Source organism: Eriocheir sinensis, chromosome 19 (genome assembly GCF_024679095.1).
Source record: "Eriocheir sinensis breed Jianghai 21 chromosome 19, ASM2467909v1, whole genome shotgun sequence".
Lineage (NCBI taxonomy): Eukaryota > Metazoa > Arthropoda > Malacostraca > Decapoda > Varunidae > Eriocheir > Eriocheir sinensis.
Genome location: NC_066527.1, coordinates 9,083,201 through 9,109,760, shown reverse-complemented (window position 1 = coordinate 9,109,760; position 26,560 = coordinate 9,083,201). Strand labels below are relative to the sequence as shown.

The following is a 26,560-nucleotide window of genomic DNA, read 5'->3' as shown; positions in this document are numbered from 1 at the left end:
AATTCACACGGTTCTGGTGATACGCGGCATGCAGCTGTTTGTTGTATGGGTGTGACTCTGTGGTTTGTAGACAATGCAAATGTCAGCCGGGCTGGTATTGCGCGAAATAACTCCACGTACAAGACTCATGATGTAGTTTCTGATATCATATTTACCCCATTATTCTCAATAATATTAATAATTAATAATGAACACATGGTATTTTTTTCCAATATGATTTTTTTATGTAGCTTGTACTGCTCCTTAGTCATAGAATCGTAAGCCACCTGTGACATCAAGATCAAGATCATACAAATGGCGCCCGAAGGAAAAATGGGATAACAGCATTACAGCAAGGCATGGGCGATCCTCCACCAATTTAATTTTTGTATAGTAGTTATTTGATCGCCCTGTATTCTATGGTAACATATTATAAGACAGCTATGGACTATTAAGGATCATTAACAATAACAAAGGAAAGTTTGCAGTTGTTATTGGATAATTGGACGAAAAACAGACCCTTAACCCCTTCGCACCAGATGTTCAAAAAGCCCGCCTGGTTGATATACAGCGTGCACGGCCGCGCGCGGGAAACCTGAGCCGGCATGTATCTGCTTGTCACCTTCGTATATTATGCTGCTGAAAGCCCTCGTTACATGTATCCCGTATTTGCAAAGCAGCATACACGACGAGTCAACATATACCTGCTATGCATAATATAAATTGCGTCAACGCAACATAAAAAAAAAAAGCGAAATAAAGAAAGGGGAGAAAGGGGCAAGGGGGAAAGAAATAGAGAAAGCAGATGATTGTGAAGAGGAGGAAGAATGTCGAGAAATTATCAGCAAATACAACTCTGTTATCATCAGTCAGAGAGCTGCCAGATACTCCTTTGTCATAACAGACAATGTATGTGTGTACATGTGTGTGTGTGTGTGTGTGTGTGTGTGAGAGAGAGAGAGAGAGAGAGAGAGAGAGAGAGAGAGAGAGAGAGAGAGAGAGAGAGAGAGAGAGAGAGAGAGACTTCCTAATTTTAGACACAAGGCGGTGCATACTGTAGCTCATTTTTTGTGATTGGTGGGAACAAGGATGGTGGGAGGAGCAATAGGATTTCAAGGACAGCATACGGCGTCTTTACTTAGTAACCAACACAAAGTACGGGACAACTCAATAGAAGAAGAAACAGAATAGAAATATGACGCCTACGTAGGCATCATCATATTGAAAGGGTTAAAAACACTCCAAAGAAGAAAAAAAAATCAATAAAAATTTGTACATTCAGCGTATAACGCGCAGGGCTAAACTTTCAGGCATTTTTTATGTGAAAAAGATGCGCGCTATACACCAGAAATTACGGCATTCTGAAATCTGAAAAAATTCGAAATCCGCAACACTTTCGGTCCCAGAAATTTCGGATAAGGGATTCTCAACCTGTAATAATAACAATAATAATACAGCCAACTGAACACTCACCTCGGCCTCGGAACTTTTGGAGCAGAATTGGGTCCAGCCGGCTGTTGCCCTGCCTGCCCCCCTCGCCCCCTGCCCCGTCCCCGTCCCCGGCCTCTGCCCCGGCCACGGCCTCGCCCCACCGGTACTTCCGCCCCACTATCACCATCTGAGGGAGAGGGTAGAGTCTGGTGAAGGATACACTGAAAACACATTAAAAACCCGTTTTTTTCTGTAGGATACAATCCAGCATGTAGGAGGCAGAGGGGACACTCACTTAGCTCATAACTTTAGCAAGTCAATAGATGCTGCCATGAGGTACTTGGGATGGGTAGGGGGCCTGCATGGAGACTTGCTAAAAGGGACCCCCAGGAATGGCATCCTAAGGTGGGTGAGGCGACATGCCTGGTGGCGTACGCTCAATTGTATTACTTGACTATCCCTTATACACATCTTCCACCCATCCCCTCTACACATGCCTCTCACTCACTCACTCACCTGCTAGTGTGTGTGGGGGTGATGCAAAATTGATGGGCAGGAGATTAGGAGGTGGTGGAGTGTGTCGTAGAGGGGTGGTGGACGGGGGGAAAGAGGAGGTGGAGGAGGGGGGGAAGGATGGAGTGAGGGGGGTGCCAGGGGTGGTTGGCTCCCCCTCCCCCTCTGGCCCAATGTCTGCTATGGACGACACAAGCTCCTGCAGGAAGTCGAAGCGCTTCTCTGCCATGATGCATTGCTTCCTGTTGGGGCGGCAATCAGTAGTGTTCATGGACATTAAACATCGTATTAGTATTCATTAACAGTTATGTTGCTAGTTTGACTTTTTACTTCCAATATTGGGGACATTATTAGCCATGCCTTTTCAGTTACATCAACATTTAACAAACTTTCAGTCATAAAGTTATATAAAAAGTCAATGAAACCAATTAGCCATGCCTTAGAAACAAGTCAAAAAAGACAAATCAGCCACACTATTGCTGAAAAAGATTACTACGACATATGAAAAATCAGGCATTATTTTACTAACAAATGTCAGACAATGGCTTTACTCTTCTTCCCATATTAGTCACTCTACTAGAAATGGGTCAAGCACTTCAGACACCGCATTTACCTTTTCCCTTGTTACTGTCAATATAACTATAGGAAAACAGCCACTGGGGAGGTGGTGGGTGAGTGATGAATGCGTTGACATGATGATCCTAAGGACCCGCATTACTAATCATCTTAAGAAAATAATAGCAATAATAAACATAACAAACACAAACAGCTGAAATCTAAAAAAAATGTGTGCACGTGTGTATGTGTATTTACCTGTTTGTACTATACAGGGCCTGAGCTCAAGCTCGGACAGTCCTGTCTCCCAATCTATTTTTGTCCAGCTTTTCCTTCATTTTATGGACACAGCCGCTTCAACAATGTCATTGCTTAGTCCATTCCCTGTACCCACACTCCTGTATGGAAAACTGAACTTCTTTATGTCTTTCAAACAAGTCCCCTTCCTTAGTTTCTTACTGTGTCTTCTTAGTTACCTCCTCCCTTCCATCTCTATTAAATCATTTCTATCCAACATGTCCATTCCACTTGTTTTCTGTACAATGCTATCAGTTCTCCTCTATGGAAATTATTCCATTTGTATATATTGTATATTTGGGAATTAGTATTCTGAAGTTATTCAGATAAAATTAAGTAGCAAGTGGTGGTAGTTAATACTACAAAAGGTAATTAGAAGCAGTATGAGGAGTGTGTCGAATAAGCCTTAAGAGATTTATTTGCCTACGTGGCTGTGCCGACGTGGGCAATCATAAGTGACTTCAAGCCAAACACACCTCCCTTCACAAATTCTCAGTAATTGATAAGTAACCGTAGAAAACCCTGGCTGACCGCATCAAATACCCAGACCAAGTCCACAGGAGACTGGCGAGTATACATGTCCACTACAAGGAACCACCAGCTGTCCCCACGCCACATAACCCATGTCCACACTACCTTCCACTACAATCTTCTCCCTGCTCTGAATTCAAACTGCAGGAAGATTTAAATGAGATACATAAATGGAGAAAAAAATGGGAAATGAGGTTCAGTGATTCTGATATTTCATCTTTCAACATGGTTATCATTTCTCTGTTTGCTAGGTAATTTTTCATCCATTCAGTCATTTTTCTCCCCAATCCTCTGTTTTCTAATTTTCACAGCAATCTCTTATGTAGAACTTCATCAAAGGATTCAAAGGATTTTTAGGTCCAAAAATATGCAGTCCACCCATCTGTCTCTCTCCTGCACTATATCTATCACTCGAGTAAAAACATATTACGTTTGTGACACAAGATTTGCCTTGTCTGAATCTAAAATGACTTTCACTTATTATCTTCTCTCTTTCTAGATGGTCTACCCACTGTCTTTTAATTCTCTTCTCACACAGCTTGCACATAATGCTTGTTAGGGACACCAGTCCATAGTTCAGAGAGACTTGTTTGTTTCCGCTCTTATATAATGGGACCCCATGTGCCCTCTTCCATTGCACAAGGATTTCCCCAGTCTTGATTGAACAACTTATAATGTCCTGAATTGGATCTATTAACTGTTCACTGCACTCATTTAGTACTTGACCTGATATTTCATCTGGACCCATTGCCTTCTTACCATCCAGTAATTTCAACAGCCCCAGTATCTCTTCTCTATTCACTTTTATGTTTTTCATTCTCTTGACACCTCTCCTCATCCCTCTCTTTAAAATCGGTCTCTTGGGTAAATACTTTCTGGAAGTATTAATTTAATATTTCAAAGATTTCCTTTACATCCTCAAAGACTTGGTCCCCCACTTTGATCGTATTTACAGCTTCTTTTTTCCTTAATGTGTGTGTGTGTGTGTGTGTGTGTGTGTTTGCAGTATCCCAGCGCCAGGGTCACACACTCACAGGTGGGCGGGAGTGAGGGTGCGGGCATGCCGGGCAGTAGTCACCTCACCGGCACGTTTCAGGAGGGACTTCACAAACAGCTCCAGCCCGCGAGGTGTTGACAGTTAAGGACAAAAACATCAGCAACAAGACCTAAAAATCTCCATTACCCTACCACTGTCATGTCCACAGAGCATCTGGTACAACACAGTACAATGATGTATCACACTTACCTACGGAAAACAATAGTATCACATTTTACGTCCCATTCAAACATACATACAACCTAGTTATATACGGTCTAATGGTCATGTTTATAAAAACTATTTTATTCTAGCCACCCACCCCACCCCCCACCCCTCAGATTCTCCAACACTGAGAGGGTCTAACGACAGTTGGACAACCTCACTGAGCTGAGAGACCATCCCTCGTGGAAGAATCCTCGCCACCCCACTCAAGGAAACCCACAAGGATGACCCATCCTGACCTCAGTGACTGGCTAAAGCGAGAGTTCCTCAGCAGTTTAAGGAGCAGTTAGTTCTGGCCTGCTGCATATTTGAGTAAGAAAAGAAGTATGAAAAACAAACCATAACAGTCTTTTCTCTTCCAAATCTTCTCCTACATCCATCTTTTCCTTCCACTTTTCTGCTCCACCTCCAAGCTTATTACTCCCCCACCCACATGCTCCTCCCCTGAGTCTGTGGTTACTCCAAGCATGTCTATCTTAACCCTCTCGCTGTGGAATATGAGTGGACAAGAGTCCTTTCTATGCGAATTACTGGGCCTTAAACTTACCAGACCAAAAGGAGTTAAAACATATATCATCATATTCATCTCAGTTTTATGCAGCCTCTAAAAATATTTTTTTCTGGTAGAGTTGCATATTTATGATGTGATTATGCTCATTAGATGAAGGCAGTTGAGGCGCCATTAAAGCAGCAGTGTAGGCTTGTCGCAGATAACGGGTTAAGCTCTGTCATTTTCCTCTCAAAAATTATCATCCTCCTACTACTCCATCCCCCTGTATCATTTGTATTCCCATGCTGTTATCTCTCAGTCACATGATATCAATAATAAATGTGGCCATCTTACTCCTCACAGAAGGAGCAGGATCCTTATAACACCATTATCCTGACACTGCCACCTACCTATTTATAGCATTTTTCATCTTTTACAGAGTTATTTTGATCAAATTCGTAACAATCACTGATAGGTCTCTCTCTCTCTCTCTCTCTCTCTCTCTCTCTCTCTCTCTCTAATCCCAATATAAACAGATAACACAAAACAATAACAAGAATGATGATGATAATACTAATATTATTATTAATAACAATAATAACAATAATAATAATAAGAATAATAATAACACCGCTGCATAAAAGGATATAGATAATGACAGGCACCGCTGCCGCCACCTTCCCCACTTCCTCATCGGTCTGCATTATCTTCTTGATTCTTGCCTGAAAAAAAAAAAAACATTAATCAAACTTCTATGATGCTGCCAAGCTTGGCCTGACACTAATGTAGTTGTTATTGAACTGTAATTGTCTGAGAAGCACAACAAATGAATTAAAGGTAAAGTTAAAAGAGTTGATCTCCACTAGGAGTGGCTTCAGGGATTTTGGGAAACAAAACAAACAAAAATTACAAAAGGATATACCGTATTTGATGGCTTATAAGATGAAGCCCAAATTTCGGCAAGCATTATAAAAAAACTATAATAAACAGGTTTGAACCACAAGTGTCAGGTGAAGATTTTTTGCCCGACATTAGTAGCCCTCCACACTATCAGGTCACTATTAAAGTTTCACATGTATTCAGATCCTTATCAAATCCCAATACATTATATTTAAAACCCTTAATATTTGCTGGGACCTACTAGAATTGGTCCATCTATAATTATAGACTCAATTGTACTGCTTTGAGATGTAAACAAACATGGCGGAGACAGCGACATTCAGAGGGGTAACGGGTATAAAGTTTGTGCATCTGATTTCTTTATTATTATTCTACATCATAAGTCTAGCTGTTGTAATATTCTAGTACATTTTTAAAACATAAGGAAGTGTGAAAATTCAAACTTGAATATGCTTCAATGTTTGTTGAACATGTATGTAGAGTAAGAATGTTAAAAGACTAGCACAAAGTGGAGAAACAGGCACTTGTAAATATTGAATAATAACCTATCTTCTCAATATATCGTTAATATCCATATATTGTTTGTGTTTATCAATCAAACAAAGTTAAACAGTTTTATGAAGAAGGTCTGTCTTACCTCAATGATCCCTGTCTACTGAGGAAACGTAGCATGTCTTGCGTATGTTGTCAGGTTTGGTGTACAACCGTCCACTGTTTGTTTAGGTACAACCATTAAGTCACTTAATTTTCTTCCTGACTGGTGTCATTTTAAATGAACTACTGTTATACACTGTTACTTCAGAAAAAAGCTGCCATTGTTGCTGTAAAAGCGATCACCACCAAACATTATGTCTGCGGAGGTTTGCAGTTTAATTTAACCCAGTAGAAGCAGGGATCACGTTTCTTAATGGTCCCTCCAAGCGAGAAAAATCACCCCTCATGCAAACCATTTCATAATATATATCAAAACATTTGTGATCAGATTATGTATCTTCTACTTTGGGGGGTTTATATCATGGCACAAACTTGGCCCATCGCTGCAACAAGGTAAAACCACAAATTTGGCCCGTCACTGCTACACGGTAAAACCACAAATTTGGCTTGTCACTGCTACTGGGTTAAGCGCCATTGCTGCACTAAAACTTCAATAGCCAGTGACCCAAAGTTGAACCTTGACCTTATAAAACGCAGGGTGATTTTCAGGGACATTTTTTTCGGAAAAAAGTGCGTCTTATAAGCCATCATAATTATATAGTAGTATGCTGCAATTATGTTCAGGGGAAACTGCTCTTGGCAGTTCAGTGTGTAATTACATGTTCCAAAATAAAAAAAAATACTGCTCTATATGGCTATGCCATAGTTACAGGAAAAAAAAAAAAAAAATCTATATATATACACAGTCATCCCTCACCATATTGCAGTTCACTTATCGCGGTCTCGTGGATTTTTAAATTGCAGTGCATCGCGGATTTTTCGCTATATTGCGGGATTTTGTGGTAAAATAAGCATTGTCTAGCCTAAAAAATGTAAACGATATAAATCAACGTAATTAGGAACACACCTAAATAAGGACCTACATCACTCACCTATTTTTTTATATTTCCATCACGGCCTATTACGCCGTTAGTCTTTTCCCTGGTTCACTCCTCCCCCACTCTCTTTCTTCTCCCTCTCCATCCCTGTATTTTTCTCCTTCCTTCTCATTTCTTTCTTCTTTTCCTTTTACCTCCCTCCCAGTTTTTCTCTTTTAATCTCTTTTCCTCCCACTCACACCCTTTCTCTCCCCCTCTTTCCTCGCCTTTAAAGGGGCTCTCACACATTCCCGGTCCTGGTCCCCATTGTCCCCCATGACTCCTGATAAGCCGATCGGGGCCTGACCACCGACAAAATAGGCAATAATCCCGGGACCAGCGGCTTACCGCCGGTGTACCGCAGGCAGACCGGCGACCATATACGATTTTCAATTTCTACGACCAGCGACTGCAGCAGGTCAGTCGGTGGCAGACCTGCGGCACATCGACGAGCAAACACTTTCTTTGCATTTTCATATATTTATAATTACCTCATAAACAGCTTCATACCTAAATTCATTCGTGTGCATAAAACTCTCTCTCTCTCTCTCTCTCCTTTCACCCATTCCTCTTCCTCCTTTTTTTCATCTCTTTCCATCCTCTCCCTTCCTTCCTCACTCTCCTCCATCCCTCTCCTTTCACCCATTCCTCTTCCTCCTTTTTTTCATCTCTTTCCATCCTCTCCCTTCCTTCCTCACTCTCCTCCATCCCTCCCACCTGTTCCTCCTTCCATTCCATTCCTTTCCCTTCCCCTCTCTCTCTCTCTCTTTATATCTATCTATCTATCTATCTATCTATCTATCTATCTATCTATCTATCTATCTATCTATATATATAATATATATATATATATATATATATATATATATATATATATATATATATATATATATATATTCTCTCTTTCACCCATTTCTCTTCCTCCTTTATCTCATCTCCCTCTCTCTCTTCATCCCTTGCTCCTACCTGTTCCTCCTTCCTCCCTTGCTAATCCCCAGGTCAGACACAGGTGTTCACTCGCGGTCTACCGCTGGTCTGCCGTGGGTGTCGGCGGTTGACCTCCAGTCGACCAGTCGACCAGGCGCATCGCCGATATCTTTGAAAATTTTAAAGTTGACCAGCGGTGGTCGGCTGCATCTACGGTCCTCAGGGTCGACCGGCGGTCTGCCGCTGACAATCCCCGATCTTACAGCCAGTCGACCGGCAACTGGCTTATCGGGAGTCATCGGGGACAGTTGCGACTGGGACTGGGAATGTGTGAGAGCCCCTTTATCAGGAGTCACTGGGGACGATCGGGACCGGGACCGGGAATGTGTGACAGCCCCTTTACCTGACCCTCCCTACCTCTCTCTTCTTTTCCCATCCCATTTGGTCCACTCATTTCCCTTGTTTCCTCCTTTCTCACACCCTCTTATCTTTAGTCTAATCTCTCACTCTATCACTCTTCCTCCCTTTCTCCTTCCCCATTAAATTATATGAACACACACACACACGCTCGTTCACAGGCACGCACACACACACAGAAGGGGAAATGAGAAGGGTGTGTGGAGGGAGGGTCAGAAGTGAGTCAGGTCATGTCCTGACCAATGCCCTGACCTGACTCTCCCTTCTGCCACCCTGCTCATTTCCCCTTGTGTGTGTGTGTTTACAACTAGGTAAACACACACACACAGGTGAAATGGAAAGGGTGTGGGGAGGGAGGGGCGGAAGTGAGAGTCAGCTCATGTCCTGACTGAAGCCCTGACCTGACTCTCCCTCAGGGCCTGATATGACTCTCCCCACACCCTTCTCCTTGTTTTTATCCTCTCCATCTCTCCCTATTTCCTCCACTACTTTTCCTTGTTCTCCCTTCTTACATCCTCTATAGGTATTTTTTTCATGACTCACTCTGTTCCTCTCCTCCCTTTCCCCTTCCATATTTACCTAATTTTGATATAAAAGAAGTGAGATATACGCTCATATTGTCCTTTCTCTGAGTATTCTTCCACCCCGCCAAACTAATTCCTGCGTTCTAAGGAATGTAGATGAGGAGCTTTGAGTGATTTTTATTTGTTAGCCTACTCTGACGGGAGAGGAAAAAAATAGTTTTTTTCAGTGTAACTTGGGAACTAATAGGCGTATGAGGATTTTGAGGATACCATAAGAATCCTCATTAAATTCCGCTTCGAAACATACATTCAGCTAAAAAGGTTTGCCCACAAAATTTCGAGCTAGCGAGTGGGGAAGAGTTGGTACTTCGGATTTATTGTCTACAATGCTCTATAAGGAGACTTGAAACAAGTTTTTACTGTTTATATGTACATTTTCCTCTATTTTTATTTGCGCATGTTCTAGTACAAGTCTTTATGAAGCCATCGATACCAAATTTATTGGGGTACGATATATCTGTGAGGGTAAAATACGTACGGGAATATAGAGTATCGGGGAGGCAAAAAAAGGCCGGTCGGGTCTGAGAAATGTATAATGAGTAGAACAGAAACTTATTGGAAACTTACTGTGCACAAGAGGGTTAAGAAACACATCAATGCATTTATCTAATGATGTGACTCCTGCCCCCCTTTCAAAGGCATTAACCAATCTAAGCCGAGGGTATCACGATGCGCCAAGTCATTCATCGTTGCCAGGTTCAATCTTCCAAACTCGCCTGGCTTATACTCATTGCTTACAGTGTCATCTGCTTTTCTTTTTCTGTTGCCTTTAGTTGGAGTGGTAGTTCTTCTTTGCTTTCCGCATCTCAACCCTTTTCTATATTGATGTTTGTTCCTAACAAGCTTAGCTTGTAAGTGGATGACACTTGTCAAGGCCAAAATTGTGTTCTATTACTGTCACTTGAGTGGCAATTTCACTCTAAAGTGTCCTGCATATTCCATGCATTTCAACCATACTTTTGAATGAAACAATTGGTTTGGTGGTTGTGAGGGATCTTGTAGTGGCGAGGCGCTTGACCTTGAACATGAGTGTTGGCGTGTAGCAGTTATTTGCGTTTCCCTTGTGTGAGTTGCCGTGCACTCTGCAGTTCTTCTCCACATGCCGTTTCCGCCTTGACGTGATGTCAGTGAAAGGCTTCATGGCAAAAGTAACTGCTCTAATGCCTTAGCAAGAGCTCATGAAGGAAGATCGCAGTGTAAACAAAGCAGTCTTCCCTGAGGCACCAGTTCACCTGAGTGGGAAGCAGGAAAGCCGTGGTGGACCAGGGAGAAGTTGCCTGATGCACGAAGATACATTAGTATGTCATTATTTTGTCATATTTATCGAAAATAATGTAACAAAATGATTCCTGTCACCCGCACTTGGACCGGCTCGCCACGTCTCCTTATTAGGCATTAAACTCAGTCTCGGTGGGACATTTAAATTCACGGGGGGAAAAAAAAAAATGCCATTTCATAGCTTATGCACAGATGGTCATGCCAGAACAAGTAACTTATTTTCGATATTTATCAAACAATTTCTAAAAATGGGGTGGCGGATCATCCCCTTAACGAAAGAAATGAAGTAGGGATGTACCGATGTATCGGTGGTATCGGCACATTTTAAGAGTATCAGTATCGGTATTGGCTGCTTTTCTGCCAATACTACCGATACTTGAATGAGTTTTGTACGTCGCATATCACTCACTTCAAATAATTTTGTTCAACAGAAATTGGATTTTCCAAATTGTTGAAAAAAGATTAGAAAAGTGTAATTATCTAGTATCATAATACTACATTATTTGGAATTTCCCGCGATTTAATTTTAATCACTTTAACCCTTAGAGTACAGGTGGCGATATATTTCTCTGAATGCTGTGCACGGGGAAAATTTAGACATTTAAAAGAGGTGGAAATGGTGTCTTTCTTCTTTCCAATTATTGTATATTCATCTAGTATATATGGTAGAGTAATAAAACTTCTCTCCTAATAATAATAAAAAAGTTATGACAGCCGAAAATATTGCGCATTTTCTCGCGGCCGTGATGCGTCGCGTGGAAGCACCCCACTCGCTCTCTCTCTCTCTCTCTCTCTTTCTCTCTCTCTACCTACTTGCCCCTCCCTCCTCTGTCAATGTCACTACCATAGCAGTCATCAGAGTCACTGTCACTTTGATTCGTCCGCGCTCTACTTCCGCCCGGAGCAGAGGAACTGCTTGACGCGTCACAAGACATAACAGATGTATTCCAAACAAAAGTGGAAAATGATCTGTGGCCTTCGGTAGGGCGCACACTGGAGACGAATGAGAGTGCACAGATGCCAGATGCCTCCACAATTCTTCTGAGTCAAGAACTGGCGGTATATTTGAAACGTAGGGAGTGTAGAGTGTGATGATTATATATATGATCCCCGTACGGGTGGGGCGTGTGGTAGTGCACTTATATAAACGATCGCCGTAATGTAAGGGTTAAACGATAAGATTCATATTACTTTGAATACAAGTATGTAATACTTAGTATACAGTACATATAGCCTTTGGTACCGCGGACGCGTACAAAACAGGTTTAGTACTAGTAGCTTCGGCGCGGGATTGGCGGAGCCCCTCCACTCGCCTCATTTGCCTGCCTCATTCAGTCAGACGGTCACCCCGCAACGGGGCACACTGCCAGGGTCTGGGGATTTCTTCACAGTCTCCTGCCTAAATGTACAGCAATTAAGGTAAAGCTAACCTAGCTGAGTCAACTAGACCTCACGAGGCGCCTCCTCCCTCAATGCACAGGTATTGGTATCGGTCAAATATTGGGGTATCGGTATCGATATCGTTCAAAATTTTGGTATCACTACATCCCAAAAATGAAGCAAAACGAAACAAAATTAAACAAAACAGAATTGGATGAAATATAACTACCCCTACCAGCTGTGTCTGTTAGGCATGTCATCCTTTAGTCATCATGGTGGCCGTAGGCACAGGGTTAGGATGGCAATCAGTTTGTAGGCATAATGTCTATGTAAATTTTCCATAGGCAAACTGTCTGAGTACCTATCTAACCTAACCTAACCTACACTGATCTAAATAAATCTGACAAAAACTAACCTAACCCTTGCCACGCTGCCAAAATGCTAGATTTCCTTGTTGTGCTGTAGAAAATGGATGGGCCAAGCAGGTGAGTACACACACACACACACACACACACACACACACACACACACACACACACACACACACACACACACAGGCACTGACCGGCGGGAACCTGGCGTTGTACTTCTTCTTCTTGCCCGGCATGGCGCCAAGAGGTCCCACAGGCGGCCACGCAGGTCAGCCACGGCCCGGAGAGGTGAGGGCAGGGAGCAGGAGGGAGGGAGGGACACCTGCTGGGCCTCGGCCGCCGCTCATCTCCACACCCAGGGGCGGTCTAGTGGCGGTTCCGGGGCACCGCGGGGAGGGCGTGGCGGCCCCGGGGGCGGCGCATGGGGCAGGGCGCGGGGCGGGGCGGCACGGGGGTGCAGGAGGCGAAATAAGGCAGCGACGCGTGCGTGAGTGTGGCGGTGCAGGGCCTGGGGTCAGCCTTCACAACGGGTGCCTCAGCGGCCCTCCTCACTTCACCCTGGTGATGGTCTGCCTCTTCACATTCCCTCACATTTTCATCTGGTGTGTCTCCTCACCTTCACCCTCCTCGTGCGTGTGTTTACACTTTCACTTATTTCGAGTCCTACTTTTCCAGCACCTCCACCACAACACGGCGCTGCTTGCACCGAGTGTGGGATTACTGGGAAGACCTTGTCTGAGTTTTTATTGTGGTTAACAGGGTTGTAGATACTACTAAAAATACTCTTATACTTAACCCACTACTATATGTATGATACTATGAGTTTTTATTAAAACGCATATTATTCGTCTAATCGCATTGGCCCTAAAGACTGCTGCACTAATCGTTCTTGTCAAATTTTATAATTCCTTCAGCGTTCAGCGGCCGCCTGGGTTTTATCTGGCAGGTGCAGGAGGCGTGATGGCAGGGTAGTTAGGGCAGCTACGTTGTGTAAACTTTCTCAAAACTTGTCATGTGAGCCATATGATGATTTTTTATAATAATTTAATTATTTTCAATGCTTGACAATGCATTATACTTAAGAAAAATTGATTAGTGAAAAAGTATTATGATATTTTGAACGGTGAAAGTAACTCCATTTACAGTTATTACTGGCAGAAATTATTATATTAAATCACGGTTTTTAATGTTTAAAAACCCTTTCAAAAATATAATAGCCAATATTAAACATTCTAAAATCTTTGCTGTGATTTTTGTCGTCCAGGACAAGGAAATGAATTGTGCCGAGAAGGCCGTGCGAAGTGTCAGGTGATCGATCCCGCGGACGGCCGCCGCCACCCACAACACTCCGGAACAACAAGACAACGCAGCCCACACCCGCGGAGGAGCACCACCTGAAGGCAAGAGGAAGAGTCTCGTGTCGCCTGTGTCGTGAGCCGCTGAGGTGAGTTTACTTACTGTGAGCCCCGCCATAACCCGCGGCGCGCCCCTCGGCCTGAGCGGACGGGGGCCAGACACCAACCCTGCCGAGCCCCTGGTGCAGGGAGGGAGGCCGCTGGAGGTGTTCCCGAGTGGGGCACGAGTGGCCGGCGCCTTCCCCGGATAATACTGACGAGAAGGTTGCCACCTCTTGCGAAGTCAATATTTACAATATGGATTCTTTTTAGGTCCCTGAATGCAGTACAGTAACAAATGACTACCAGAAAATAGGAGGGTCACACAAATATGCGTGTTATGCACCTGTACAGCTGCCCTGCGCATTATCAATCCAGATCCAGATCCAGAGGGGGGTTGAGGGGGGCAAAGCCTTCCCGTTAGGGGGTCTTGAAGGGCATAACCTCCCGTTAAGGGGGTTGAGGGGGGGCAAAACCCCCATTAGGTAGGTTAAGCTAGGTTAGGTCAGTTTAAATTTATTCAGCATGTGGCGTGGGCCGGCGTAAATACACAGCACGGGACGGGATAGGACGGTGGCGGGGGTGGTCCACTACACTGGCCAGTGGTAACGGGTGGGAGTGGGGCAGTGGCAGGCGCGCCCCAGGCATCGGAAAGTTAATCATTTAGTGATTTCCAGAAAAAATACTACCACCATGATAAAAATCATCATATTTTGTCCAGAAATGAGCAGTCAGTGTCTTGAAATTATAGTAAGCTACCCTCTCCTCAATAATTCCCTCTTCCTCTGTAGACCTCTGACACTTTGTATTCCTTATTACATCTTTACATCCTGATCTTCCTTCCTCTGTGCCCCTTAATTATTTTTCTCCATTTCCAGTTCTTAGCCAAGAATAATTTCATGTGGCTCACTCATATATCATCTGTCTTTGAGCCATGTTCCTAAACCTAACAGACTCCCACTAGGACTATTTCCCAAGGCCACAAAGTAGACTAGGCTAGCTTGATTTTCATGGGTGTTTTTCCCATTTATGGTGCAGAAGTCATGTAAAACTATCCCTAGCATCACAAAGCAGTCAGTGGAAATACCAGCAACTTCTACAAGAGGCTTTTCGAACAGGTGAACTGAGGCACCGATACGTTTAAAAGTATGGGCTTTTATCTTACGTCAGTCCCTGTACAGTTTTAAGCATAGCTGGGCACGATAACAGAAAACCTTATTCCCGATAACCGATAACTGATAATGGAATACCTTATCGGTGATAACCGATATTCAATAACTGGAAACACAAATATAGGCGATAACCGATACCCGACATAAATCCACAATTCCGATACTAGCTAGCAATAAGTCCGATAGGCGAAAACAATGCTATATTTATATTTCAAATAAAAAAGAAGACAGATGAATTCAAATTTTCATTATCTGTATTTTAGAAAACTTACAAAACCTGAAAACCAGACGTTGACACGTACATATGGACGGTAATACTAGAAACACCTGAACCGGTGTTGTGTTATTTGGCTTCCCCACCGTCAAAAGCTGGCGCTTTTGTTTACAAACACTGGTCTCTCATGAACTGCTCATGCTCAGACTAGCAAGCGTAGACCTGTACAGTCTCACAAAGCTATTTAACCTTAATTAAGAATTGCTGGAAGGCTGAATCAGACATACAGTACCACTACCACCATCATCGCTGTTTCTAGAACGACACTGTACGAGTTGTATTTATATGTACAGTATGTCGTTCTAGAAACAGCGAGGATGGTGGAACTGTATATCTGATTCACCCTTCCAGCAACTACTCTTAATGTGTTAAAAAGCTTTGTGAGACTGTACAGGGCTACGCTTACTGGTCTGAACATGCATAATTCACGAGAGACCAGTGTTTGTAAAATTGACGATGGGACACCAAATAACACAACACCGGGTGCCTTCAATACCATGGCATGCTCACAAACGAATATGGAATATCAAATTTGAGGCAGTGAATAATCATTTTTTGGGCAAAGTTAAATGATTTTTCTCTTTGATATATTTTTTTTGAGTCGAAGATAAAAAAAATAACCTAGATTTTTAGGGCCGCTTTCACAGTCACGTTTGTTTGTTTTGATCATTACCAATGAGCGGCGATCGCCGCTACCAACAAGAAATCCACTTTCACAGTCGTCTTTCACGGCACTGTTTGTTTGTATCAGTACCAGAGATTGGAACCTCAGGTAACGGAGCTCTGGTAGCCGCGGGGCTTCCCAATGGAGCTTACCAATGACATTAATTATTAAATAATACAAATTCTTGCTCTCAAATGGTTATATTATTTCTTTAAATAGATGTGTAAAAATATTAAACAATACAGCAACACGTTGCATAGCTGCAATGGTAATATGAGAAAAAAAAATAGAAGAATTTAAATGACAAAAATGAAATCGGTGGAGGATCGCCCATGCCCTGCTGTTATCCCATTTTTCCGTTGGGCGCCATTTGTATGATCTTGATGTCACAGGTAGCTTAAGATTGTATAACTAAGGAGCAGTACAAGCTACATAAAAAATCATATTGGAAAAAAATATCCATGTGTTCATTATTAATTATTAATATTAGTGAGAATAATGGGATAAATATGATATCAGAAACTGTACATCATGAGTCTTGTACGAGAAGTTATTTTGCGCAATACCAGCCCAGCTGACATTTGCATTGTTTACAAACCACACAGTTACACCCATACAACAAACAGCTGCATGCCGCATATCACCAGAACCGTGTGAATTGTGTCTTGCCTAGTTGTCTGTCATAACTACGAATGATGGTGGGAATAATATACTTATTCACTTCATTCAGTGGAGAGAGAGAGAGAGAGAGAGAGAGAGAGAATATCCATATCACCGAGATATCCACTCAGGCACTCAGTCTCAGCCTCACTCATGTGAGGAAGAAATGAGGGACACCATGAGCGGCTGGCTAGTATTGGTACCGGTACCGAGCAGTCTGGTACCGGTACCTGCCCACCCCTATTGTTGAGTAGCGTGGCAGCGTGGGTACTGTATTGTTGTTTAAGTGCCGCGCGGGAAGAACTGAGCTCAGCCGTGTGGCCACGACGCCGTGTGAGTACAGTTGCGTGAGACATCTGGTGGCCACTCCATAAAATATCGCGTATAAGTGAAAAAACGTGTGAATTAAACATTTATTTGGATTTTGAACCCCGCGTTATTTAAAAAACGCGTAAACCAAACTTGCATGAATCAAGAGTTACCTGTATTGCCTTAATTAAGGCAGCGAGGCCGCTGACCAGGTGAGCGCCGGCGATGACGTCATCGGACCTCCAGCCAATCACAAGCGTGTTTTCAGAGCTCAGCCAATCGTAAGGCTTCATATGTCTTTAAAATGACCCGTTCTCTCCTCCTGTTTTCTTCCTTTTTCCAAGGTACGTTTTTGAGATAACAAAGGAGTAAAGGAGGAAAAAAATTGAGTTCCGGGGCAGCAGCATGAACCAATTAAAATGGCGCAACTATAAACAGTTGCCTGCGCTATGGCGGGCTCGAGGCTGACCATCAGGCCCAGATGGATAATCTACCGGCGCCATAGCTGACGTAAAAAATCAAAAAAAAATCCATGAGTCGGAACAAATCAGCGCTTTTTCAGTGTTTTCAATACCTCGAGTTTCGCGATCCTCAAGTTTAGCGCTATACCTTCAGAATGAAGCGAGCGCTAAACTCGAGAGGGTACTGTTTGTACATCAATAGTATTTATATAACTAGTTTGAGTTATTGAAAAGTAATTTAGCGTGTCTTTCCTAATTCATTCAACTAATCATGAGTAGACATGGTAGAACAATTTATAAATATGCCTTTCGCCCACGGGAAAGGGAAGACCCTGCCAGAACTTTCGTTCACCGGTGTGTCCAATACCGATACTCTTTCAGCGCCAGGGTAGGCGAAGCAAAGCCTGGCAAAGCATTCATTCCGTCTAATGGTACCAAATTGCGAAATCCAACGTCAGGCTTGGCGAAAGTTTTTTAAAGTACGGCCCTATGTCACACCAGAGTGGGGTTCAGGTTCATCTCAGGTCCTTTTTCCTTTCTTCTATCATTTCTTCCTTTCCTTCCTTCCTCTTTTCTTCTCTTGCATTCTTTTGCTTCTTTCCATTTCTGACCTCTGCTTCTCTTCCCTCTCATCTTTCCTCCCTCCCTCTCCTTTTCCCTCCTTCCATCATTTCTTCCTTTCTTCTCACATTTTTCGTCTTCTTTTTGTTTCTTACTTCTGTACAGATTGAGAATCCTTCATCCGAAATTCCAATATCTGGAAACCTCCAAAATCCGAAAGTTTTTTTAATGCCCCCCAACACCTCACGGATGAGGACACTGGCTATATGGAGGCCATCATAGTCAAGCACGTACATCCCTCCGAGGAGGGACCACAGACCCTTGCTGTGTGACGGCTCATGAAGGGGAGGGGAGGATGCCGATAGACCAATTCTATCGACTGACGTCACCCTAGCCAACCAAGTCAGTCTTTCGCCAAGGACTGGCGTGTCTCTTTGTACAAGTCAAAGACGTGAGTGTGGGTTCCCTTTGTTTGCTGCAAGACGAGAGTGCTCAGAGCAGAAAGTAATGGGAATAGAGTCTCAGGTATGGTTTCCACCTTGAGCTAAAAAAATAAGGAACCCAACATCCCATTCTCCAATACAGAACGAATCCATATATTAAGGAACGGGTGGCAACCCTAAAATTTCTTTGGCCTGCCATGACTGGCAGCTGCTGCCCGCTGCTGGTGAAGGCAGGAGGAAGGGGGAAGGGACGTTACGACGCGTATTTTACACATATTTCAGGACGACCCTTGACAAACATAATTTTATTGACTGGTTTTGTGGTTCACTGAAAAATGCAATCACTACAGCTTTAAAATAATGAATTTTATCAGCTTAACCAGTCAGACAGGCAAATACGGAACAAAGGGCGCACGTAAAGTTAGGTTTGGTTAGTTCAAATTTATTCGGCACACAGTGTGGGGTGGCGGAAATATATAACGCAGCGCAGGACAGAACATGGTGGTGGCGGTCCACTATATGTAGGTCAGTGTTGCGAGAAATACCTCCTCGCAGAAATAAGTTGCTCTGCTGTTCAGTACGCAGCAGGTAAAACGTTAATTTGTCTGGTTTTGTTCTAGTTTGTCTACTTGTGATATTTGTGAGCACTGAGCAGTGAGTGAAATATTGAAACAGTAAGCAAGTTGAACCTTTCTGCGAGCTATTTTGCGGCTGCGGCGGTGGGTGCACCACAGACAAATGAAAAGTCAATCATTTAGTGATTTCCAGAGAAAAATACCATTTCCATAATAAACAGCATCATATATTGTCCAGAAATAAGCAGTCAGTATCTCAAAATTAGTAGGCTACCCTCTCGTGAAGAATCCCCTATTTCAGTTTTCATTTTGTTTAGATTCAAATAAAAATACTCTGAAATCTGAAAATATCCGAAATCAGCAACACTCGGTCCCAGGAATTTCAGACAGGGGATTCTCAACCTGTATCACTCTCTTTTTTTGTCATTTCTTCCTTTTTTTCCTTCCTTCCTTTTTCCATCTTTTTTCTTTTTTCTTTCTATCCTTCTTTCTTTGTCTTTTTGCTTCTTTTCTCTCCTCTTTGCTTCCCTTCCTTACATCCCTCCTCTCACCCTCCTTCCCACCTGCCTCCCTCCTATCCTCCTTTCACCTTTCTCCTTATACTAATGATTCTTCCCTTTCCTATTACCTGCCATACATACAAATTATCTTCTCTCTCTCTCTCTCTCTCTCCCCCTTCCTTCCTCCCTCCACAGAAGTCTTCTCTCACCTCCTTCCTCCTGCTTCCTCTCCTACACCACTTCCTTTCCCTCCTCCTTTCTCTCCCTCCATTTCCATTCCTTCTTTGCCTCCTGTTCTCTTCCCTTGCTTCCCTCCACCTCCCCTCCCTTTCCCTCCTGACCTCCCTTAAGTAACATGTCCCCTGCTCATATCCTCCTCCTCCTCCTCCTCCGATCAGTTTCTCAGCTCATCTGCCCCATGAAAGAAAGAAATATAGTACTAAAAAAATTGGATATATTTCTAATTGTTATTATTAGTTATTTCACTGTGATTTTCATTTGTAATATTATAAGTATCACATGAGCTTTTACGAAAAATGTACTTTGAAAATGGCTGGGTTTTTATTGCGTTCTCCAGGGTCACCCCTTAGATTTTTTTTTTGCATCCCTTAGGGGTTAAAAGAGAAGAGTATGTTGTAGGCACCTTTTGGTCACTTTCCTCCTACATACTTTTTGGGATGGGCAGTATATTGGTGTTTTTTTGAGGGGGCATCTTCCTCTTGCATAATTTTTGTTGCAGGTATTCTCCTCATAACTTTTTTTTCCCCTCAGCCAGATTCATGTGTTATTAAAAAAGAGAGAAGCTAACTTGGTCCCCCCTTCTCTGCTCTCCCTGCACAGACACTCATCACCACCACCACCACCATGAGCTACATCAAGAGTTATGTGCTCTACGGGTTCTACCTCTACCTCCTCATTGTGGTCGCCATTGGTAAGTTGTAATGTGTTGGTAGCAGTAGTGGTGGTGGAACTTGTTGTTGTGGTGGTAGTAGTAGTGATAGTTGTTGTATTAGTAAAAGTAGTAATGAGCTTTATAGAGTATTGAGTTGTGAGTCACAACACCTCGCTTCATCAAGATGGCAGCAAACACAGTGCAAGATGCACCCAGACACTCCCTTCAGGCAAGATATCTGTTGTTCAAATGAGTGCAAACCTCATTGTAAAAACTTGATATCTGTTCTAATTTGTTATTTTTTAAAGTGTTACATTTTGAAAGTTTTTATTGATGAAATTTTCCTGTACATGTAAACATACTTGATACATCTGCATATTCACTGCCATGCAACTTTTGTTCATAACTATTGTGGGTCCCTGCCTCAGTCTGTTTCTCTGCCTTCACACTAATCATATTCAAAGTTGAGAGCCCAGCAAGACAGGTCTCTTAGTCTCCCATATTTTTAGACAGGCAAGGTAAGCTACATGCTCCCCTTAACACATCCCTTCATCACCCCACACAGGCATCGGCTACACCATCACAGGCCAGGGTGAGAGGATCGACTTTGGCTGGTTCCTGTCCGAGGTGTCACCTTACTTCTGGGGCTCCCTGGGCATTGGCCTCACTGTCTCCCTGTCCGTGGTGGGGGCTGCCATGTAAGTACCCTACCCTATGTTACACGGTGTCTGGGCATCAGCCTCTCCATCTTTCTTCCCATGTGGCCGATGGGGGGCAGCTGTGTGAGTATGGGTATGTTGGCTTGACTCTTCTGTTTCATCCCCCTCCCACAGGGGCATCCATACCACTGGGGTGAGCATTGTTGGTGGTGGAGTCCGGGCGCCGCGCATCAAGACCAAGAACCTCATCTCCGTCATCTTCTGTGAGGCCGTCGCTATCTACGGCCTCATCATTGCCATCATCCTGGCCGGCATCCTGGAGGTGTGTATGTGTACATTTATGTAATATTTCCCTTGTAGTAGGAAGGAAATAGTTACACTTGTGTGGTCCCGTCTCTGTCTCAGTGGCTCAGACTTTGCTTGTATAGGTTTTCGACAGGTCAGCGTAACATTGTTGGGAAAGACTTTTTTTTCATATCCTTCAAGCACTTTGTCCTCTGCAGTTTCTTGTTTTGTCATCTTGTTTCTCTTATTCCAGATGAACATATCTTCTCTGCCTATTTTGTCTGCTCTCATCATTGCCGTGAACACTGCCATCATGTCACTGCTTTGTCCTTTCTTCCAAGGATGGAAGCCTGTTTTCTAGTCTTTATTTGTACAACAAATACATCAGACAGGGGACCAACTTGGTTGCTGCTGTTTGTATTCTTTGGATATATATATATATATATATATATATATATATATATATATATATATATATATATATATATATATATATATATATATATATATATATATATATCTATATATAGTAAAAACCCGATTATCCGAAATGGAAGGGAAGCCTCTTTCGGATAAGCGATTTTCGGATAATCCGGATTTATGGCGCCATTTTGTGAGGTCGAAGCACAAGTAGAACGCGATGCGACTGCCCAGTGTGAAGTGTGTGTGCGACTGTCGCCGACTGACGATGTAAACAATGAAACCAACAAACACACGCCACGCTAAACAAAGTAGTACGCTTAAAACATGTGATGTAAATGTTTTATTGTATGTTTGTCTGTGTGTCTCCTTGTCTGGACCAGTGTATGTTGATACTTGTGAGCGTTGCAGATCTGAATTGTGAATGTTGCAGAGTGCGATTGTGAATGGTTGTGCAAGCTTGCAAGTGTGACCTTGATGCATCGTGCAGGTGGAGACACAGTATGATAACTCATATTATCGCGCAACTCGTATGTTGGAAGGGGAATGTGGCATGGAGTGGAGAGGGAGTCGTGTTTGTGTCGTTGTCTTGAGAGTACGTGTGAGAGTAGTCGTGCAGTAGTTTGTTCGTTCGCCGCACCTACGTCCTTGCTGGGCGAAGGTGCGGACGTGGTGTTGTTGAGAGTTTGTTTAATGTTTTTGTCTAATACATTGATCTATTCGTTACAAGCTATTTCGCAATACGTATTAGAAAGCATATTCATTTTAACTGTTCTTATCAATTTTAAATGTGTTAATATAGTACATATGTAGTTACTTTTATTTATTTTTGATGTTTTATAACGTTTAGTATAGAAAAAAAAAATTAATTGCATTATCAGATCAATTTCGGATAATCCGGTTTTCGGATAATCCGCTGATAATCGGGTTTTACTATATATATATATATATATATATATATATATATATATATATATATATATATATATATATATATATATATATATATATATATATATATATATCAGTCGTCCCTCAAACAGTACGGGGGTTAGGGACCCAGGATCCCCGTACTATTCGAAAATCCGTATAAAATTAGTGCCCCCCTTAGAAACACTCCTGGGCTGTGTTTGAGAGAGGGAATCGGGACTCTCGGAACATCCTGAGTGCTCTCAAATGCGTGACACGGCAGCATGAGTTGCCATCTCGGCACGTCTGCTGGCTCCCGGCTTTGCGAGGTGGAGCGCCTTCATGCTGTGATGATGTCATCAGCAAATATGGCGGCCCAAACAAACACATATAAGTGTTTCCATTTCATTTCCCCCCTCTGTGCCACCATAACCACTGCAGCTTCCTTTTCATCTTCTGTTGTAAGGAGTTCGTCAGCCTGGACAGCTAGTAATGCATGTTAAAGGTCGCCAGGAAGATCAGCGTACGACACTTTGCTGCGAGCGAGGCGCCGTTACCATAGCAGCGACTAGGCTTAGTGAAAGGACAGCCTTTATCTCCACTCTTGCAGCACTCTTGGAGCACTGGCAGTTACTGCAGCAAGAATTTATTTTACACTATGATTTTAAGGGTGTTGGCCCTGAGGGAGTAAGGCATTTCAAAGGCTGTAGTTGGGACTGAAAGGGACAACTACCTCCCGAACCAAGACCAAGACCAAGAGAGAAATCCCAGGACACCTGTGACATCAAGACCAAGATCAAGATCATAGATACAGTGAACACTGCTCTCATTCACGTGGTATGCTCTCCTTACGGCAACGTAACTCATCCCAAAATGTAACTTCTCCTAAATCTGAATTCTTCTGCAAGGTGAACACCTCTCGAATGTTTTGGGGTGCCTTCAGCAGGTGTTTTGGTAGAACTATTGCCACTCACGCCATGGCTACTTGGTGCGACGAGCGGGAAATTTAAAAATCCTAAAAAAATTCTTCCATGACAATCCGTTTAAAACCGAAATCATACTATTTGAGGGACGACTGTATATATATATATATATATATATATATATATATATATATATATATATATATAGATATATATATATATATATATATATATATATATACACACACACACACACATATATACAGTACCCTCTCGAGTTTCGCGGGTTCACGGTTAGTCCTAAATTCTTACCATCCCAAGTTTCGCGCATTATCACCCTGAGTTTCACGCTGCTTTGACACGTACGGGTCACATCTACTTACCATCGGCGTCACGCACGCTACCCTTAAAGATAGTATCACACTAGACGTTTTCCTCCAAACATTGTGGCTATGGCAAGAGAGAGAGAGAGAGAGTCGTTTTGAAGCTGCAGTTGAAGGCGGCTGCCTTACGATTGGCTGACAGTACTGAAAACACGCTTGTGATTCGCTGGGAGTTTGATGACGTCATCACCGACACTCACCCTATCAGCAGCTTCACTGCCTTATGGCAGTGTCACAATGGCCGTTTTCTTCCAACCGTTGGGGTTCCGGGCAACGCCCGTACGCTAAACCGGGAGCAAGTTCACGGTTATCCGTAAGCTGGTGTTACACGGCTTTTTTCTTCCCACCGAGTTGGCGCCAGCTAGGACAACCGGCAACTCCACCTTTTCCGGGTGTGCGTCACACACGGCCAAGGTCAGTTGCCCATATCCACATCCACAACGTAAACAAAGCACTTGCCCTGTATCAACATGGCGTCGTCTGCTAAAGTAAGGGCTGTCGCAGCTTGTGCTGCCATTACCCAAGTTATGGACTTGTTGCTGAAGTTAAATGGAAGGAAGAAACAGTTGTGGGTGTGGCATGTCTGTGGTTCCTCCATGCCAGTTCTCATTGTCACCACTGCGCGTGCTCGGCCAACCCACCCATCTTGACTCAACCACATAAACACATGGATCGAATAACAATAGAAACACACACACACACACACACACACACACACCAGACTCATTAGGAACCATTGCAGATGTTTTTGACAAACAGAAACGACTTCACCATTACTTGAGTGTGTTAGAACTTATTTGGTGAGTGGCTCACATGAACCAAACCTAGCTCTTGGCAAAAAGAGAGCAGTCGTCTATAACACTGCTCTCTTCTTGCCATTGGGTATGTTTGGTTTGTTTGAACCACTCACCAAACAAGTTCTATCCCACTCTAGGAAATGGCAAAGCCATTTTTGTTTGTGAGAAACATCTGCCATGGTTCATAATGAGTCGTGTGTGTGTGTGTTGTTACTCGATCCACGTGTTTATGTGGTCGGAGTCTAGATGTGGTGACAATGAGAACTGGCATGGAGGAACCACAGACATGCCACATCCACAACAGCTTCTTCCTACCATTTAACTGCACCAACAAATCCATAACTTGGGTAATGACAGCACGAGCCGCGACAGCCCTTTCTCTAGCAGAGAAAGTCATGTCGATACAGGGCAAATGCTTTGTTTACATTGTTGATGTGGATACGGGCAACCGACCTTGGCTGTGTGTGACGCACACCCGGAAACGTTGGATTTGCCGGTTGCCCAAGCAGCCGCCAATCTGGTGGGAAGAAAAGGGCCGTTGCCAGTAGCCACAACGATTAGAGGAAAATGGCCAGTGTGACACCGCCTTAAGGCAGCGAGGACGCTGACCAGGTGAGCGCCGGCGATGATGTCATCGGACTCCCAGCGAATCACAAGTGTGTTTTCAGAGCTCAGCCAATCGTAAGATTTCATCTGTGGCTTTAAAACAAACCGTTCTCTCATCCTGTTTTCTTCCTTATTCCAAGGTATGTATTTTGATTTAACAAGGGAGTAAAGGAAGAAAAAAAGTGAGCTCCGGGGGGCAGCATGAGCCAATTATAATGGCGCCACTATGAACAGTTGCCTGCGCCATGACGGGCTCGGGGCCGACCATCAGGCCCAGATGGATAGTCCACCGGTGCCATGGCCCACATGTAAAAAAGAAAAAAAATCTCCACGGGTCGGAACAGATGAGCGCTTTTTCAGTGTTTTCAATACCTCGAGTTTCGCAGTCCTCGAGTTTAGCGCTATACCTTTAGAACGAAGCGAGTGAAAAACTCAAGAGGGCACTGTATATATATACAGTCAAACCTCACCATTTGTGCACATATGGGCGGTCTGAAGGTACGCAAATGGCGAACTTCATAACCTATGGGGAAGAATACATATGGGCGGTCACACCCCAAAATCCCCCCTACCATAAAAAAAAAAAAAATGGTCTGCTGGCAGGAAACACGTCATACTCACGGCCAATCTATCGCTTTTTTTTTTTGTTTTTCCCACTGTCTACCTTCTTAATCACTTCCACCTGTGCTATGGTCATCATCGGGCTCTTCCAGGGTTTAGGCTTCGATGACGCTACGTGCAGCATGATGGTGGTGCAAAGATGAGGCAGAAAACATCGAATAATCACAGTCACCACGAGACGAGGAGAGGCGATCGGGTTATGGCAGGAAACGACATGTTGTGTGCGTTGGCAGTGTTCTTCACTGGTGGCAGAGGGCGCGCGGGTGGTAGACAGCTGTCGCTCGCCAACGGACGCCATTTTGCTGCCAGAACAGCTAGTAAACGTCCTCAGAGAGCGGACGCCATTTTGCTGCCAGAACAGCTAGTAAACGTCCTCAGAGAGCGGACGCCATTTTGCTGCCAGAACAGCTAGTAAACGTCCTCAGAGAGCGGACGCCATTTTGCTGCCAGTCAGACGCCGTTACCATAGTGGCGAGGTGCGCAAATGGTGGGATGATGGCCGCAAATTAAGGCCGCGCAAATGACGAGGGCGCAAATGGTGAGGTTGTGTATATATATATATATATA

The 26,560-nt window shown here is 43.5% G+C and overlaps 2 protein-coding genes across 3 annotated transcripts in view; one reads left to right on the top strand and one right to left on the bottom strand.

Moving 5' to 3' along the window:
- LOC127000667 (uncharacterized) overlaps positions 1 to 13,387 on the bottom strand; it is a 33,023-nt gene extending 19,636 nt beyond the window's left edge. Inside the window, exons 1-5 of the mRNA XM_050864650.1 lie at positions 12,680 to 13,387; positions 5,707 to 5,779; positions 4,341 to 4,434; positions 1,927 to 2,165; positions 1,453 to 1,597 (exon numbers count right to left, since the gene is read on the bottom strand). Of these exons, the coding sequence (XP_050720607.1) occupies positions 1,453 to 1,597; positions 1,927 to 2,165; positions 4,341 to 4,434; positions 5,707 to 5,779; positions 12,680 to 12,721 (593 nt within the window). The 5' untranslated portion in view covers positions 12,722 to 13,387. The remainder of the gene's footprint in view (positions 1 to 1,452; positions 1,598 to 1,926; positions 2,166 to 4,340; positions 4,435 to 5,706; positions 5,780 to 12,679) is intronic.
- Positions 13,388 to 13,761: 374 nt separating this feature from the next.
- Positions 13,762 to 26,560, top strand: part of LOC127000666 (V-type proton ATPase 21 kDa proteolipid subunit c''-like) — a 33,284-nt gene continuing 20,485 nt past the window's right edge. For both annotated transcript variants that reach the window (XM_050864649.1, XM_050864648.1), the window contains exons 1-4: positions 13,762 to 13,929; positions 20,339 to 20,429; positions 20,956 to 21,088; positions 21,224 to 21,371. In XM_050864649.1, the coding sequence (XP_050720606.1) occupies positions 20,363 to 20,429; positions 20,956 to 21,088; positions 21,224 to 21,371 (348 nt within the window). In that variant the 5' untranslated portion in view covers positions 13,762 to 13,929; positions 20,339 to 20,362. The remainder of the gene's footprint in view (positions 13,930 to 20,338; positions 20,430 to 20,955; positions 21,089 to 21,223; positions 21,372 to 26,560) is intronic.